The sequence below is a fragment of the Ictalurus punctatus genome, chromosome 15, assembly GCF_001660625.3.
Source record: "Ictalurus punctatus breed USDA103 chromosome 15, Coco_2.0, whole genome shotgun sequence".
NCBI classification, from domain to species: domain Eukaryota; kingdom Metazoa; phylum Chordata; class Actinopteri; order Siluriformes; family Ictaluridae; genus Ictalurus; species Ictalurus punctatus.
In genome coordinates, this window is record NC_030430.2 from 4,212,396 (window position 1) to 4,231,734 (window position 19,339).

At 38.0% G+C, this 19,339-nt stretch overlaps 2 protein-coding genes across 2 annotated transcripts in view; one reads left to right on the plus strand and one right to left on the minus strand.

Annotated features, from left to right (window-relative positions):
- syt6a (synaptotagmin VIa) overlaps nt 1–8,796 on the plus strand; it is an 82,510-nt gene extending 73,714 nt beyond the window's left edge. Inside the window, exons 5-7 of the mRNA XM_017487861.3 lie at nt 1,275–1,446; nt 4,050–4,200; nt 4,635–8,796. Coding sequence (XP_017343350.1) covers nt 1,275–1,446; nt 4,050–4,200; nt 4,635–4,706 — 395 coding nt within the window. The 3' untranslated portion in view covers nt 4,707–8,796. The remainder of the gene's footprint in view (nt 1–1,274; nt 1,447–4,049; nt 4,201–4,634) is intronic.
- Nucleotides 8,797–9,433: 637 nt separating this feature from the next.
- Nucleotides 9,434–18,265, minus strand: olfml3a (olfactomedin-like 3a). The gene is made up of 3 exons (XM_017487863.2): nt 17,943–18,265; nt 12,976–13,261; nt 9,434–10,551 (listed from the first exon to the last, which is right to left on the minus strand). Exons 1-3 carry the CDS (start codon nt 18,060–18,062, stop codon nt 9,761–9,763), a joined length of 1,197 nt encoding a protein of 398 aa, XP_017343352.1. The 5' UTR covers nt 18,063–18,265; the 3' UTR covers nt 9,434–9,760.
- Nucleotides 18,266–19,339: the final 1,074 nt, after the last annotated feature.

Sequence of the window (19,339 nt, forward strand, 5' to 3'; positions counted from 1 at the left end):
CACTGAAAAAAAAAATGTTTGATGTCACTGGCAAATTTAATTCACACACAGTAAACCCAGGCTAGTAAAATGTGCCCCAAGCACATTTGGTGTCTATCAAACGTCCCCATCAAATTTGTTCCGCTTGAGCTGAGAGTAGTTTTGTGCCTGACTAATGTACAAAAATAATAAATCATACAAATCTCCCACTGATCGGAAAGTTGGAAATCAGTATGCAGTAATGATAGTGGACCGTATTGTACGGCTTGGTCGAATAAAGCAGTCAATCTCAGTGGCTCGCTCTGAATACTAAGTTGGTTCATCAGGAGAGTTGGGTATAACGCACTACAAAGTAATGCATTAATGTATTCTAATTACTTTTTCTGATAGCACAGTAATGTAATTAGTTGTGCCTCCCCTTGTCTAGCGACACCAAACTAGCCTAGTTAGAAAAGTTTTATATTTTATCCGTCTGGTCGTTCTACAAACACTGACAACACCCGAGGCATGTGTTATGACGAGGCAAGTCCAACTTTTTCTCATCATGTCATACGTTGACGCGCACTAAAATGACCAAAAGAACTATGAGTTTCACTTTGTAGTGTATTTTTGTAGGTTTGATAGGTTTTGAAAGTAATGTGAAAGTAAAGTCATTAGTAATCTGATAACGTTTTACATGCAGTAATCAGTAATGTGATCAGATTACAATTTTAAAGTAGTAATTAGTCATCTGTAGTGAAATACTTACCCCAAACTGTATATCAGTAGTCTTAACAATTCACACTTACAGACCAAGCCTTCTCAAATTCAGTCCCTGGGACCTCCTGCCACATACAGTTCAAGCTTCCCGCTTAACGCTGACACACTTGATCCATCTGATCAGTTAATTATTAAGCTTTTGATCAAGCTATCTTGGTCAAGTTTGTTATATAAAAAACATCAGAAGTTCAGAGGCTGGGACTAATTCATTAACAAATTCTTATTTTCAGGCATTTTAAACATATTTGCAAAAGACATTTGCATCATATGAGTGAAAAAAAGCAGATGTGTTTGACTGCTGTTTTGTATTATATTATATTATATATTGGACTGACTCAATATCATTGATTGCGGTGCCAATCTGTTCAGCTGTAGGTCCTTTACATCAGCTATAACCAACGTTTTTTCATTTTCCTTCATTTTTATGTTAGGAAAAATGAATACCAGGATTTCGCAAAGAGGATAGCACAGCACATGATTTGCTAATTGTTTTATAACGGTACAAATGAGAGTAACATATACCTGTGGTTGTACAGATCCCTACGTCAAAGTGTCTCTCATTTGTGATGGGAAGCGGTTGAAAAAGAAGAAGACCACAATCAAAAAGAACACACTCAACCCCACCTACAATGAAGCCATCATTTTCGACATCCCCCCAGAGAACATGGACCAAGTCAGCTTGCACATCTCCGTCATGGACTACGACCTGTATGTGAAACTCATGCAAACTCAGGGTTCAAGGTTTAGCGTTGTGTATATATATGTATACTGCACATAGTACAGTATAAATGCATACATTGAATTTTCACATCAGAAGGTGTTGATTAATAAAACTTTGCTTTATAATGTGCTCATTCTAATAAGTTATTGTTTCTACAGTAACAGCTCATTCACAGGGACTTGTAAATCAAATGATCTACATAAACTAGGGCTAATAATAAACATTTGGTTTTTTTTGTTAAAATCATTAATACATTTTCTGTAAGGAGATTTATGGAAGGAGTCTCCAGTGTCACTGCTTTGTAAAGGTCAGTAGGTTTTCTTCAACGGGAGAGTCTTCAAGACAGATGAGTTTGCACTTCCTGGTTTCTCAGTAATATGTCAGGATGCTTTTTTTTTGTCTTACAGTGAAAAAAATGTCTTATAGTGTCTCTGTCTTTCTGACACAAATTTAAATTCATATATTAACTTCAGGAGAGAGGCGGGCAAAAGAGCCTGATGAAGAAATGATTGTTTCTAGTTGTTATACTTTAAGTGATTACAAGAGCTAACATGTCTCATGGATGTTCCACAACAGTAAATATAACTATGTACGGTTAAAATAGCACAACATGTCATTCGTTAATAAATAATACGTTAAATAATCCATTTCATGTTTGTAACAGTATCTCCGCTTTGTCGTGGATTATTTTCCTCTAACACCACACCCCTGTCATGTTTTATTCCTTACTTGGGAGGTAAGAGATAGGCAAGTACTTGCCAAAGTAATATCATGTATGTTTATATTTTGTTTTTGCAACCACAGACCCATTAACTGTAAATCAAATTTCAACAATGATATTTTGTCAATAATATTTCCTAGAGCCGTAGAGCTTCCTATTCGTGAACCTTCCACCAACATCAAACATTAAATCCAAATTGACATTAATTCTAAGTTACTTGTTTATGATTTACTGATATTTGGATTAAACCTATTCAATTCAAATCCCCTATCAAACAGTCTAAGAACTATGAGATCTCAATAATAAATGTTGTAACTTTGATAATGTTAAACTGTAACTGGGGGGTTTTTTTTTGTTTTTGTTTTTTAATCACAGACCCCCTGGCTATTGCACCTGAACCCAACTTTGAGAACCACTGTTCTAAAAAATTATGAGGTTTGCAGAGAATGAGTAAATGTCATGCAGATCATGCTAGCCCTTTATAAGTTATTGAAACAATGGAGAGTAATAAATTAAAATAACAACTTAAAAAATAGCTTGCCTTGTTTTTCAAATCCTAGCATAGTTCTTGAGATGTCCTGCGTGTGTGTGTGTGTGTGTGTGTGTGTGTGTGTGTGTCTGTGTGTGAATAGATCGCATCAGATAACCCCGAAACACAAATTGATGGTCCTTGATCCAGAAAGGCGATGTCTATTAGCATAAACTCCTTCGTTTTTGATGCTGAGAGCTCAATAATGACTTTATTGTGTATAATTTGTTCAATTTCAGTTTAGAGCACGCAAACATGGACTTAATGCGCTCTGACCTTTCATTTTGTTTTGCTCAGAGAGTTTGTGTCTTTAGTCCCAGATTGTCCGAGAGAACGAGGGAAGAGACGGTGTGCCAGAGAGAAAGATAGAGAGTGACACATATACTCACATTATACTCACATTAAGCTCTGGAGAAAAGGTCAGGAGAAGGTAGTGGTAGTCACAGGAAGCCCCTGTTTATACAGATGTTGAAATGTTATTGTAGCTTGCATGATATTTGGACTCAAGTAAGGGTACTATATAGCAAAAGCACATTACATATAGATTTATTACTAATTGCAGTTTCACCTATTAAACACAACAGATGACTGAACATTTGTATTTGATGTCTGCTTTATACGGCAACACAATGTCTACATTTATATGTTGTGTTCATAAGTTTTAATGAGATTATATTTATATTTATATGTTAGTAACTTTTATTATATTTATTTGTTAATAACTTCATTTAATGTAGTGGAATGTCTGTGAAGCTTGTCGTGTTATCACTTACATTATAGTATAGACTGTAAACAGTATTTCCATGACCAGTCTTTTTTTAAAAAAATTCTTTCCCACAAAACTCAAAGCCCTCCACGCTGGAGATTTTCCTGTGTTGGAAAACTTAAATTCGCAGCTTTACCTCCGACTGTTAAAAAGCACTGACACTAAAGATTCCTTCCAAGAAAAGACTCCTTACAGAAAATATCATCATATCAATGAGAATACACGTCTTTTGATTTTAAAAAAATAATAATAAAAATCAAAGTATGTGGAGCGTCCACCATACAAGTCCTTGTTACTATAGAAACGATATGTATTATAATGGGTGCATTAACATAAACCTTGCAGCTGGGACTATTGCCAGAGCTGCTGTTATAGAAAATGAATCACCACCTTGTGACCAGAGCGTTCATCAGGGCTATGGTAGAAATGGTGATTCATTCGTTCATTAAAAATATACACTAGCTAATTTATATTTATAATACACCTGATTGATTTTCTCAGTAATAAAGGCTAATTAACTGGTATACATTTTACACAGGGTGTGTACATGCTTATCCTTTCCTTCCTTTTCCAGGGTGGGTCATAACGAGATCATTGGCGTGAACCGTGTCGGGTGCGGAGCCGAGGGCCTCGGCAGGGACCACTGGAATGAGATGCTTGCATACCCACGCAAACCCATTGCACACTGGCACCCCTTGCTGGAGTCCAAGAAATCAGAAAAAGAGGTTTGGCTCCTTTTTGATTTCCTTCATGGAAAATACTGTACATTTATTTCAATCTAGTGGAACCGTGGAAGGGTGGAAGTGCAATTACTCGTAATGAGTGGGAATAATGTATTCCATAAACAAAACAAAACAGAACAAAAAAACCCTCGACTCATGATTATGATTCAGTCCGTGCCTGGGCTCTTTGAAGATCTGCTTCCACACTTGATACGGATAATTTAGTGAGCGTGTCTAATGTTATGGTATATATTTATATATACAAACGCAATCTATCCTGTAAGAAAGGTTGTAAAAGATAATGGCTTTAATATTTAATGGATCACTCTTGCATTTTGTTTCCTCTCACAAATGTCTTGCGTTTCAGAGAGAATGGGGTAGTGATTGCTTCCTTTCCACTGTTCTCACAACTTGCTTGCTTTTTGCTTCTTTTCCAGTGGAAAACCAGGACGGCTAGTTTTGACAGTCAGGGCTCATGCCCTTCCCCCAAAGCACCCGCCAGCCCTTGAATAGAACCACATGTGACCCAGAAGGCCTGGCTCCCTTTCCTGCTGTCTGTCTGTGTGTCCAAGGAAAGAAAAAAACAAAAAGCAACAAAAAACAAAACCAGAACATAAAAATCCCTGCCATCTCCAGGTCTCCTCGGTTTCTCCAGGGCTTCTAAGCTCCAATTCTTGCAGAATTTGTCTAAAATCTCTGGAGTCCGAACCCTGTTTGACAGTCAGTTCTTGGAGGCCTTTGAGCACAAATCGTTCATGAAACGCGACACCTTTTTGGTACAGCAGAAGAATTCTTTTCCTTCCTTCAAAAGGTGGACGAAATCCGACCATGGCATTAGCGGAAGAATCACTTCAAGAGGTTGACGCTTTCCTTGCAAGATGATCACATTACTCAGCGCTCACTACGCAGAAAAAAAAAAAGGGATGAGCTTATCTCCGAGAGGCGACTGTCTGAGCAGTTAAAGGGAGGATGATTCAAACCAAAATGAAAAAAGGACTCAATCTAAGGCAGTGAGAACTGATAACAGTAGAGGAGGAAAATGAATTGTCGGCTGTTATATATGAATAAACCTCTCCAGATTCTTTTGGAAAGGAAAATCAGACTTAACACTGATGTTGCTGAGACTTTTACAATAGCCACCCTGAGCTTTATTGATGTCGTGTTAATTATGTCATTTACAAAAGAAGTGTCTGCCAATTTCAGCAGAGCACAATGATCTCAAGTGCTTTCCTTACTGTCTAAAGACCTCCAGATAGAGATATTTTAAGATTGGCGTGGTGTGATTGGTGGATGATAGAATAGAAAACTATACATTTATCTCTGTTAAATGAACACACACATTTAGTTAACTAATGTTAGTCAGTACGTTAGTACTCATGTTCTCAATAGTCTCTCTGTAGTTTTTGAACTCCATTTTGAACTTTCTGCTAAAGATGTAGTTTTATAGTTGAAGTTCATGTTAATCTGGTTTTTGCTGTCAGTTTATCAACAGTTGTGTTCAATGATTCTGTCATCAGTTTGTTTGATATACTGTACAGCACTGGAAACAGATTTTATACAGAAATATTAAGGGCATACAATGAAACTTAGACGGTTCACAAAGGAAACCTTTAGGAGCACAAAATGAAGAACCAAAATTCCTGTACAGTAATGTAATTAAAGTGTGGAGCAACAAAACTATCTAAATACAAATCACTCCTCTGAGGAAGATCGCTAGATGACCAACTGTTCAATCTCAGTGCAGTACTTAATTATGAATCAAGTATGAATTAGGATATTTGACGCCTGAGTGTTATGAATTACACACATAACAAATTTTAGAGGCCAATTCAGCTCCTCACAAAGCATTGTGCACTCCAGCAGTTTACCAACAAGTGCTCTAAATATAAGGGATTTATTCATTATTGCTATAATAACTTGGCTGTTGACTGTATTTGCCATGCTTAACAAACACATTTCTTTTTATACTGCTGAGTCCCTTTTATGATTCCTTCCTTGGTAAAAAAAATATAAATAAATAAAAAATGCAGAACACAGCAGTTTCGAAGCACTCAGCCAATGGAGGCGCTCACAATGAAAAAGATGCATGCAGGCAAAGGCAAATTGAAATACTTGTAACTTTTGCTATGAAGGTGAGCTGCATTTCTTCTCTAGCACACACTCTACCTACTGTAGCACACTACACTTAATACAGCTGATTATTCATGCTCCAGGTGTGATTAAAACCATGGAATAGATGTTTGATGGCATTTCATGTTAAATTGTGACAAATGTCATATCTGATAAGAGCACAGAGTGATAAAAAATAAAACCAGGACCTTAAAACCTACAATACAGAACCATCTAGCAGTCCCTCCAGGATTTCGAGATTTTGCAATCGCAGAAATGAACACAAAATTAAGCAAGCAGGAGCTTGAAATTTTTTAAAAATTACGCAGATTTTCCACAGATTTGGGCCAAGATGCGTCATGTGACCTCATCACAACACACATGCAGCCAAATCCCTCTTCTATTCACGTGCGTGGAACATGAGTACTGCTAAAAGGTCTCATTTACCAACAAACATCACTGCGAAAGACCGCGTAAAACAATTTCTTGCAATTGCAATTTCGCCAATTCAAGTAGTTTTCCCAAAAAAACCCACAAAAAACTCTGCAAGTTGCGTCGCAAATTTTGAGGGGGAAAAAACGCAAAATCATAAATTTTTGGCCACGAAATCCTGTACAGACTGATCTAAAGGGGGAACAAAAATTCTAATGGTTGAATTCCTTACAATTTGGCATTTTGTACATTGTCCCATCAAGTCATTTTTCAAACTTGTTCTACCTAAAAACCTAAACGAACTTATATTTGTCCTTGTGATTTGATGTTTTCATATTTTAATGCCATAACTGATGTTCTTGTTTTGACTGTAATATAATATGATATGATCCTATTTGTGTGGCAGTCTGGGAAAAGCTGTCAGATCTTGCTGCAGCCGATTTCTGGTGAACCGCCAAAAACAGACCTGCCGACCTTCACACATTTTGCCCTAGGACCTTTAAACATTTTAACACCAGAGTAAACTGCTATAAGTTATCACGCAGAAATACGCCAAAAGGGCAGTCTTCGTTTGACGAATGACTGACAATTGCATATGTCTCTTGAACCTTCCAATATTGACTGACCTTTTGGAAGCACCACCCGGCTTCCATTCTTCTCATATTAGTAGGAGGTCTTATCTAAATGTCTGTTATTTTTCTTGATTCAAAGATGCGCCCTCGCTTCCGAATTTTTTGAGTTCATTAATGTGAAATAAATAAACAAACAAACAATCAAATAAATAAATGTCAGCTGTATATTTGACTTAACTTTGACTTTCATTTTTTGGATGAAAACAACATTTTTCAGGAAAAGACTACATAAAAATATAATGAAGTGCCAAATCTAGTACTATATAAATAATTTAAATGTAACGATAATTAGAAAGTGAATTAAAAACCCTCATCAGCGGGTTCAACCCCATGTGCCTAGTGGTTACCGTAAAACCCTGTATATACATACGCACTAAAGTTTGTACCTTAGACAGTTGATTTGTGAAAAACTATTTTGAAGATGTCATGCGACATCATACCCTCCCATCCCCGCCCCCAACTCCCGCAAACACCTTACTGCTCTTAAGGGTTGGCGGGTCTGTATAAAAGATGAAATGTTTTTGCTTTTTGGTTGGGGCAAAATCTGCATATATTGAATATGCCACTTTTGCGAAGAGTATATATATTAGAAAAGGTCAGTTTCACCATGCAAAGGGTTTTCCCAGGCCACCACATGTTTATGTTCTACACCGTTATATAGAGTAACATTGAGTTCAGTGCTCTCTGTGTGGACACAAGTCACTCTAGATGTTCTGATTTGCTTTAAAATCTAAAGCAACTTTGACATTAGAGTGGCGAACACATGGGAACAGCATTAGATTAGATTAGACACTTCCTTTTTGGATGTCATCCTGCAGACATCCCAGTGCTGTTGTGTGTTTTAAATCAGGACTCACCCAAGTAGGATTACAGTGGACTTAACATCTGCTAAAGTGCTACAAGTGATAAATCTACATGGACTGAACTCCCTAAAAAGTACTGAACATTACTGTAGTTCCCAGATCTTTCATTGCAATCCCTGAAAACTAGCTGTCACTGTTTGAGAGTAGATACTAAATAGAAGAAGAAAAACTCCTCCATCAGCCATCATACATTACAGCTGTTGAGGTTTACATGTTTCTATGTAAAGAAATAGATCTAATATTTTGGTGAATAACTGCAGGTAACTGTTTGATGACTTGACAACTTGATGTACTGTTTTGATTCCTACCTGTACCAACCATGTTTATGATGTCCTCAGGCCCCGGCACTATAGACACAGTCTGTTCCTGTTGTAGGTGGAATCTGTGAAATGGGTTCAAATTACTTTATGGTCTGTGCAGTTTATGAACCTCTTTTTCTCTCCTTTGTGAGTTTAACAACTTTCCAATTTTATATTGCTAAACTGTACTTGTAAGAAAACTGTTGAACAACTGTTCTTGTATTTCCAACAAGCAGAAATAAAGTTGTCGGATGAGTCGTTTCATTTCTTCTGATTCATTGTACTTCATCACAGATTGATGTGAGTAACGAGACTTGCTCAACCATGAGAACAAATCATAAATGACATTGCGATAAAGTGGTACCTAGACTTAGAAATCAATTAGAAGAAATTTTCCAATGTCATTCTTCCCAACTGACATAAGTGAAAGACCCGAATTTAAACAGGTCGGATGACTTATCATTTAATAAGTAATGTCTGTATGAGGGTTTTGGTTTAGCCACCTCACCTAACCTTACATAATCCTAGAACCATGGTTCTCAAAGTAGTGTCCATGAAGTAATGTCTGTATGAGGCTTTTGGTTTAGCTACCCCTCCTAACCTTATGTTACCCTAGAACCATGATGGAGCCAGTGAAGCATTAACGTGAAGCATTTTCTAATTTTGTTAGTGTTTTGTTTTTTTTTTACAAACCACAACCCACCATTGTCAAAGTTATTACACCTATAAATAATGTCAACTGAAATCCAATGACAATTTTAATAAAAATGGGTGCTATGGGTGGAAAGTTCAGGAATTCGAAACTTCTCTAGTGCCAACAAATAGCCAAAATATGATTGTATACATTTCAGTCGTGTGCCTAATTATCTAATAGCTTGTTTATAAAATGAAGCTGCACTGATGAGTCTGTGAATTTTATTTATTTACTGTTTTACAGTTGTCTGATCTCATGTATACTTTCTAGAAATTTCTATTAAGACACAATGTCTTTGCTTGATTTCCTATAACGTATAAGAAATGCTACAAATAAGTATAGTCCTCAACTGTAACACCGTATTAACCACTGATCAATGAAGTTTTGCCTCATAATAATGCCGTATTTTTTATATTTAACTTTATAAAATATGAGTTATTCAAAAGTTCTATATTTCTGAAGGTGTGTTAATACAGTAAGTGTACAATCTTTTTGGTCAGGTTTTTTTTTCCTGTAGTCTCTTTGCATCGGCAGTTATTCCTCTGGAGGAGGCACTATGGCCCACAGCTTCTTCTTCAGGGACATCCTGTAGAGAATCTGATAACCGTCATCCCAAGCATACACCTGCTTCTCTACAGGATTGTACTTCAGACTGGAGTGAGCTCCGAAGCGCCTAGGGAAATAGAGCAGTGGAGATTCTCCGGGTGTTACCATGTCATTAACATCGAATACACACTGGACTCTAGAGCGGCTGGGGGGTCTGGTGTTGTAGACCACATAGAGGGTGCCACAAACAAAAAATGATGCTTCAGCATTGTTTCTGGAGCATGCCGTGTCCCACATCTGCTCGATGTCCAGCGTGTCAGGGTCCATCTTGGCCAGGTTAATAGTGTCTCCAACAGCGTATAATGCCCAAAGTCCTTCCTCATCTATAATCAGGTCCACCATGGTCTCAGGATTGAAGCTGTACACTGAAACCTGGTCCTGCACTGGAAGAACGGCACTGTCCACCAACGAGCTATTCTCCAGATGAAACTTGATCACCTGCAACTCTGACCTCTCAGTCACATAGTAAAGAAAGCCATCATAGACAGCATGGCCAGTACCATTCCATGCAGAGGGGAGGGTTATCAGCTTGCCTTTGGACAAGCCAGATGATGAAGAGAGCTCTTTTACCGAGCGGAACTCATACAGAGTGTCCTCAGAAGTTCCATTAAAGATGTAGACCTTTGCTGTCCTGGCATCCTTAGTCCAGACCCCCTTGGTGCTGCCCAGCCTTTTCACTATCTTCATGGCACGGATACTTGACACGATGTCGACACAAACTGTGAGGAAATACATTAATCACTGTCAGTGTTCAGTGGAAAACTTACACTAACGACCTTTTGAATTGTAAAAAGCTGAGTCATTATAAATGCATTTACCATGTTGTTAAATCACTTGCATTATACTGAATGCCATCATTGCTTTTATACCACAGTGCTGCTGAACTCTCAAATCTGAAAGGCGTTCTGACTGTAATATAAGTGCTAGGTTTATATTAACATGTTTGTTCTAAAACGTATATAACCTAAGCCTAATAGTAAACTGATCTTTATAATCGATGTAGTGAAGTTTTCTGTTAGGAGACATTTAGCTAACATTTATGGAAGAAGTCAGTGTCAGTACTTTGTAACAGTCAGTCTTCAGGGTGAAGTTTCTGCTTTGCGTTTTCTCAGTAATATGACCAGTTGCATTTTTGCATATTAACGGCCAGAGTCTACCGGGAAGAAAACTTATTTCATATTGTAATTTTTTTTCTTTTCACGTACCAGATGTGTACTTCTTTTTAAGTACACATCTAGCCCGAGGGAGTGAATTTTGCAGCCAGAATCAATAAAATAAAAATAAAAAACCTTGCTTCCTAAAACTATTTTTTTTACTCATAACTACTGAGAAAGAAAAAGATGAGGTCAAGATGAAAGTAGCATAGATGAAGCCCTGAAATGATCATAAAAGGGCATTATCTACCACTCTATAGCAAGATTTCTGTGCTTCTCTACTTTGTTCACGGTCCTAAAAGCATGGAGTTGCTTGCAAGTTATGAAAAGACTTTTCTTTTCTTTTTTTTTCAGGCCACTTCAGAGCACAGCTTAGACACTTCCAGAAATTGTAGAGGACTGTTAAAGGCTTCAGCTGTTGCAAAGGTGTCATATGTAAGGTGATTTGTGACAGTTACGAGGGGAAAAGTGAGCCTAAATCTTAAGGAAATACAGCAGTCTGGCTTAACCACAGCTGTCCTCTTTGTTTTGTCCTTGAATCAATAAGACACTGCAGCCTAGAGGAACATAACATCCATTACCAGCTGGAATGATCCAGCTCTCAGTACATGATCAATGACTTTTTTAATATAAGCTGAGTTTGAATGGAACCTCATCTGACCTGTGTACTGGCCAGCAGTGCTACAAGCCATGATCCTGTTCCTCAAAATAACCAACATGCCAGAACAAACTAACACACAGATACTAATGGACACTTTCCAGGCTTTACTAAATTGAGTAATGAATAATGATGTGTGCAGGAAATACCAGAGTGAGCCTGGATTGTTTTTTTATTCTGTATTTTATAATGTTGAATGAGAAAGCTGTTGGAAAGCGGTTGATGTCAAAATATCTAGAACACAAAAATATGGAGACCGAACAATATTCTCCTATGTAACTCAACATGGGCCTGGCCATAATAAATCTGGATTTGTTATAGCTAAGAAAACAATACTGCAAAGCGGAAAATGTTATTTATCTCCTGATATAAATTAATGGTCTGGTTTAGGGATAGGATCATGCTAAGCTTTGTATACAGGATTTATAGCAAAATGAAGAAACCATGTGAACAGTTCTCATTTAAAAGATGTTTTGGGCTTTGGGTTCCCCTAAATCAGGGGTCGTCAGCTGGTAAAACCTGGCCTGGATCCAGAGCCAGCAAAGTATTTCAGCAGACAAACCAAACACTTTAACATACTGTACCACAACTGATCGATGAACCATCAGGGCTTCTGTAATAGATCCACCATTGCCGCTTGTTGCAGCCATTTGCGTGAATTATTTACCTTAGGCAGCCCATTGTTGTTGTTGTTTTGTTGTTTTTTCATTTATCCATTCCGGTCTGATCAGTGAAGTGATAAAAAATAAATGAACCGGACATTGAAGCTTTAAGACTTCTCATCTGATCAGGCTCTGTGGCTCTAGTCAAAAGTGGTACCATGAAGTACCAGTATGAAACAAAACATATCCACTACATATACATGAAATAATCACTAATCTTAAAAGTGTTGTCACTATTCAGTCATGTTGCTTATTTGGATCTTTAATTGGAATTTTAACAAGCCGGACCTTCAAAAATTTTACATGTACAATTGTTTTTCCCCCCACTTTTATGAATGCACATTGTTTGCAACACACTGGATAATCTGATTAGCAATAATATATCTGTCTGAACATAGATTTATTAGTATGTAACACAAATAAGCAAATTTGAAAAACTTATCAAACAATAATAAAAACCTTAATTCAGCATATGGAAATTCCTGTCTCCTAATGTAGCAAGGATTTTTTTTCCCCCTCCAATTTCTCAATCTACAGCCAACAGCAGTACAGCATTTAACGAGTAGCTAAATATAGTCAAGGTCCATGTGCCAAGACACCGTCAGAACTGAAACCGAAGGTACATGATCAAAATAATTCCTCAACTCCCCCACACTTTCAGTGGCTCACCTGAAACCTCAAAAAACTCATCTTTCTTCTTCCTCTCCTTCACCACAGGCTCTTGTTCCACCATTTTATCCGCTGCTTTGACACAAGGTTTGGGTGGATGTTTGGTTTCGATGTAGTCCATCTCTTTCTCCACTCGGTCCACCCGCACCCCGGCTCCCTCCAGGTCCTCCCGCAGCTTCTCATGCTCCTTCCCGAGTTTCTCCAGCAAATCTGCAGCCTGGTGCCGGAACTTTTTCAGGTCGGTGCTGTAACGGTTGTTCTGCTCATGCCATAAGGAAATACGCTCCTGAACACAAACAAACAAAATGGTTGGTGAAATGTTATGACTATAAAAGGCATATTAGTCACAACATGCGGCTAGTTTTCAGGACATGTCATGTTATGTCTACTCTTTTATTTCAAAAAGTAGGTGCAAGTTTAGTCAGGATTAAAGTGTTTGATTAAAAATGTGATCCGAGGCTAAAAAAAGAGGATCTCACTGAAGTCAATATGCCGTTGAAAAGAAATGAAGCAGATTCACTTATTGTTTTGGGGTCGTGTTGACCAGAGGTAAATATACAATTAATTTGTTACTCTATTAAAGTCTTTTTTTTTCTTTTCCATGTATCTGTTTTGTACTCCAGTTTTTCTTTTACTTAATACTTTTGACTTTTACTTACTACATTTTCAAACACTACAGTTCTCTATAATCATACATTTGTAAAGTCATAATGCGACGGTTTAGTATCATAACAAATCCGTTAGCAAAAATGAGAGCTAATACACATCACTGTAATCCGTCTGTCTTTGTCTATCAATGTGCAGTTTGTATTGTGACAGCAAGCTATTAGCATTCAACTAGTATTGTCACGCTAGCTAGCATTTGAGAGACTAGCTAGTGTTAGTTAGCTTAGCTAATGTTTTCTCAAATCGGATCCTTGGTGAAAGGTTCATTAATTTAACATCAATAACTAACATCAATGTGTGATTTGAGGTGAATGTCTTTTTATTTGTGACTCTTTCTACTACTTTTCCGTTCATACTTTGAGAAAATTGTTTTCACTTTTCTAGCTTGAAGGAAGAATTCAAAGCTGTACTTAAACTTTTACCGCAGTATTTATTTATACGACTAACTACACTTTTAATTTGAGGAAGTGTTGACATACAGCATGACTCATTTTAAGCAACCCCATGATTTGCTTTTCTTGATGATTATTAAGTATAGCATGTTTTACCAATTAACTGTTGATTAGTCTACAACGTCCCCAACAGATCATCCACATACTTTTAAGCACTTTGGTTCTGTGCTTGTGGCAAGTGACATGGAACAAAATGTACTTGAAAAAAAGGCATTCTGGCCTACAGTTTAAATCTAAAGAAATCTTCCTCCTTGTCTTCCGTCACATCAATGCTGGAATTGGTGTCACACTACAACTCCCAAGACGCATCAGGGCCTAGAAACATCGCCGCCAAGTACCACAGTTTCCACATTGCATCGCAGCCTACAGTACTGCCCACCAAGTAGTACAGTACCAAACTCACATGCTAATTGTCATGCTCAAGCTACCTGATTACTGATCGCTCACATCTTGACTCTCACACACACACACACACACACACACACACACAGAGTATATATTCAGACTGTAAACGTTCACTCAATGCGAGGTTTCACCCAGAGTAGCTTGCTCTCCTGAACTTAGCCTTCTTACTGTGATTACTTTTATGGTTTTGATCTTTGTCTCGTTTCCTGCTTCCTGACCTTGTCTGTCATAGTCTGTTTGTTGATCACCTGACCCTTGCCTGGTATAACGACTACGACTTTGCCTTGTACTTTGGATTTGTCAGACAGTTTTAGAAAAATAAAGCATTTCAACCTGCACCTGCAACCGATTCTGCTGCATGACACAAAACACATTCATCTACAAGGACATGTGGGTATGTACGTGTAATATTTTCCCCCACCTCTTATTATGCCATTGATGAGACCGTTACGTATAATGCATTGCTCAGCTCTAATAGCTTCAGTGTCAAGCTATTGATCAAGATTGGATTTTAACCCTCCCATCTAATAGCACCACCAGCCATCATTGAATGTGATTATTCCCTTAATTCCTAGGCTATTTTCCAAACGATTCCATTCACACCATGGTGCCGATGGATTTAATGCTAATGTGCAATGCAATAGTTCAGAGAATTTATGAATACAAAACAAATGGTTGTTTATACAGTATCTCACAAAAGTGAGTACACCCCTCAAATTTTTGTAAATATTTGATTATATCTTTTAATGTGACAACACTGAAGAAATTACACTTTGCTACAATGTAAAGTAGTGAGTGTACAGCTTGTGTAACAGTGTAAATTTACTGTCCCCTCAAAATAACTCAACACACAGCCATTAATGTCTAAACCGCTGGCAACAAAAGTGAGTACACCCCTAAGTGAAAATGTCCAGATTGGGCCCAATTAGCCATTTTCCCTCCCCAGTGTCATGTGACTTGTTAGTGTTACAAGGTCTCAGGTGTGAATGGGGAGCAGATGTGTTAAATTTGGTGTCATCTCTCTCACACTCACTCCTACTGGTCACTGGAAGTTCAACATGGCACCTCATGGCAAAGAACTCTCTGAGGATCTGAAAAAAGAATTGTTGCTCTACATAAAGATGGCCTAGGCTATAAGAAGATTGCGAAGACCCTGACACTGAGCTGCAGCACGGTTGCCAAGACCATACAGCGGTTTAACAGGACAGGTTCCATTCAGAACAGCCTCACCATGGTCAACCACAGAAGTTGAGTGCACGTGCTCAGCGTCATATCCAGAGGTTGTCTTTGGGAAAAGATGTATGAGTGCTGCCTGCATTGCTGCAGAGGTTGAAGGCGTGGGGGGTCAGCCTGTCAGTGCTCAGACCATACGCCACACACTGCATCAAATTGGTCGGCATGGCTGTCGTCCCAGAAGGAAGCCTCTTCTAAAGATGATGCACAAGAAAGCCTGCAAACAGTTTGCTGAAGACAAGCAGACTAAGGACATGGATTTCTGGAAGCATGTCCTGTGGTCTGATGAGACCAAGATAAACTTATTTGGTTCAGATGGTGTCAAGCGTGTGTGACGGCAACCAGGTGAGGAGTACAAAGACAAGTGTGTCTTGCCTACAGTCAAGCATGATGGTGGGAGTGTCATGGTCTGGGGCTGCAGGAGTGCTGCCGGCACTGAGGAGCTACAGTTCATTGAGGGAACCATGAATGCCAACATGTACTGTGACATACTAATGCAGAGCATGATCCCCTCCCTTCGGAGACTGGGCCGCAGGGCAGTATTCCAGCATGATAACGACCCCAAACACACCTCCAAGACGACCACTGCCTTGCTAAAGAGGCTGAGGGTGAAGGTGATGGACTTGTCAAGCATGTCTAGAGACCTAAACCCTATTGAGCATCTGTGGGGCATTCTCAAACGGAAGGTGGAGGAGCACAAGGTCTCTAACATCCACCAGCTCCGTGATGTCATCATGGAGGAGTGGAAGAGGACTCCAGTGGCAACCTGTGATGCTCTGGTGAACTCCATGGCCAAGAGGGTTAAGGCAGTGCTGGAAAATAATGGTGGCCACACAAAATATTGACACTTTGGGCCCAGTTTGGACATTTTCACTTAGGGGTGTACTCACTTTTGTTGCCAGCGGTTTAGACATTAATGGCTGTGTGTTGAGTTATTTTGAGGGGACAGCAAATTTACACTGTTACACAAGCTGTACACTCACTACTTTACATTGTAGCAAAGTGTCATTTCTTCAATGTTGCCACATGAAAAGATATCATCAAATATTTACAAAAATGTCAGGGGTGTACTCACTTTTGTGAGATACTGTATGTATATATATATATATATATATATATATATATATATATATATATATATATATATATATATATATATATATGCCAAAACTTTATCAACAGCTCAAAGATGAGTTAACTCATCTTTTGACTGAAATAAACCTGTATAATTATCGAATAATATCACACTTTATCACCTTGAGGCAGAGAGAGTGGAAAATGTATCAATTGAGAAAATACCACAGGATGCTTAATCTATTCAGTCCAGTAATTATACTTCTTAACATTGGCACATTAGAAGATAAAGTGCCGGATCAAGATGATATAACAGTACAACAAATAACATCGGATTTCTCTTGGCACGTATAAACAGATATTGATACCCAAGAGTCAGGACCATTTATAGTGTGCAAACTTGTGATGTGCATGCTATAATTTGCATATAAATTAAATAATGCATAAGGGAGGTGATTATGCTCCATTTCACTAATAACCAGTATGCTGCGGTAAGCACATATGTCTGGTGTGGAATGGGATTTTTGGTGTCGATGCAGCACTGCACAGTGCACTGTTAGTAAGTGACATATTGTTAAACCGTTATTCTTTACTGTCCCTGATTAGTTGGTTTTCTAAACGGTTAAAGTCTCTTAAAGTCTTTTAAACATCATCCCCATACATTAAACACTGATGTCTTGTGCTTGGAATCAGTATTGAATATAAATGTTGTATGCTAAAAGTGCAAGAACGACAAAAAGAAAGTTTTTGGTTCAAATCATGAGTCTGGGATGGATTACATTAAAAAAAAAAATGATTACAGTCTGAACATGTAGAGCTGGCATGATTATTTATTAAAGAAACCCTAAAGGCAGGAAATTTCCATTCCATTGATATGCATTGCCAAATCACAGCATGGTCAATTCATTCTGATTATTCTTGGTTACTCTTTTTGAATGACTCTCTGTAGTAATTCTGCTCACTGCCTCACCGATAAATTGTGAAAGAATGGAAAATAAATTCAAATCCTTCGGTCAAAATGGATTTTAGAAAAGTGAACATGGATGAAAACATAAAATAGCATCACTGCAGACGGCATACTTTTGGTATTTTGAGCTAAGTGTGGTGGGCAAATATATCTGGCAAATATATTCTTACCTCCAGAGCAGCCATTCTGCTTTCCAGGTAGTTCATCAGGTTCTGGTAGTGGTACTGGGCCTGAGAGAGTTGAGCAAGCATGCTGAGGAGGACAGAAAAGAAGAAGAAGCCCGCTTTCATGGTGAGTTCAGATGTGGGTCACTTTGAACTCTTCTTCTATCAGTCCCAGGACTCTGAAAAAAGGTTTGCAGTCTGCCTTGGGCACAACCCCGGAGATGTGTCTTTGCAGAAGTGATCAAAGAAGTGACCATGAACAGGAACGACTGCTAGGGTTTCGAATTTTCTAGCTCTCTCCTCTGGCTGGAATGTTTTCCTTAACACTGAAGGAGGAGCCATGAGTCTACTGCCTCTAACTGTCCTCTGTACCAAAGCTCTGTTTCACATATTAACCCTATATGGGGTTTCGTCATTTATAAATCCATGCAAGTAAAAGGACAAAAACACAACACTCAACCAAAAGATGTCAGTAAAACTGGGTGAAACTAAATTGCCTTCACCCAGTGAGCGATTTTATTTATTTATTTATTTATTTATTTATTTATTTTGCCAGAAATGTAAGGAGACGGTTGGTAGCCCAGTTTGCGTCACATGGAAGAAAGGCATCATGGCAAGTTAGTTCTCAATGGAAATGTGGAAATAGTTATTTTCAATGTAGAGGGATTTTTTTTTTTTTTAAATAACTGTGTGAGCTGTATGAATTCCTTCAAGGGATAAAAGACTCAGAACAGAATAAACGATTAGTTTAGCTTAGTTTAGTTTGTTTAGTAATAAAGCACATTTAAAAACAACAAAAGTTGAAACCAAAGTACTGTACAAGTAGCATAAAACAGATTTAAAACAAACATTTAATAGTATTAAGTCATTTTATTCTAGTTGTTTCACTAACCAAATAATTTTATATTTGTAATGATGCAATTTTATGTTATTGAATGTCACCATATGTGTAAATTGTAAGCATGATTTTGGCCTGTAAAGTTATCATACCAAAGTTTTTCATCATATTTCTGGCATTTGGATTTCTAGATAAAGGTAGGATTGTCTTTCAGTTGCATTTTATTGGAAGTAAACAACCTCATAATTAAAGTCAGGATAATCTATCCTAAAGCAGATACAGCTCATATTTTCAATTAGCCAACTGAGACAGCAGTACAGCAGACATGTGCCACCTACACTCAATCTGCTTTATTAAAGAGCATATTGGCTGTTTGAATGTCCTGAAGGTACCAGAATTAGCCAACACCTCCACAAATGCAGATTGTCTTGACTGTAAAAAAAAAGAAATAAAAACAAGAAGCAAACTTGGTTTATTCCAAGTGTACAGAACTGAATTTTTTACACAGAGAAGAACAAAGTTGATCATTTCAAATACAACCCCAACTCCAAAACAGTAAATTAAT

What these genes read in the sequence shown, in the direction of transcription:
- olfml3a (XM_017487863.2), bottom strand. Translation starts at nt 18,062, where the DNA reads ATGAAAGCGGGCTTCTTCTTCTTTTCTGTCCTCCTCAGCATGCTTGCT. An exon ending in GCAGAATGGCTGCTCTGGAG is followed by an intron (nt 13,262 to 17,942) that starts GTAAGAATATAT and finishes GTTTGTGTTCAG; the next exon opens with GAGCGTATTTCCTTATGGCA. An exon ending in TGAGTTTTTTGAGGTTTCAG is followed by an intron (nt 10,552 to 12,975) that starts GTGAGCCACTGA and finishes ATTTCCTCACAG; the next exon opens with TTTGTGTCGACATCGTGTCA.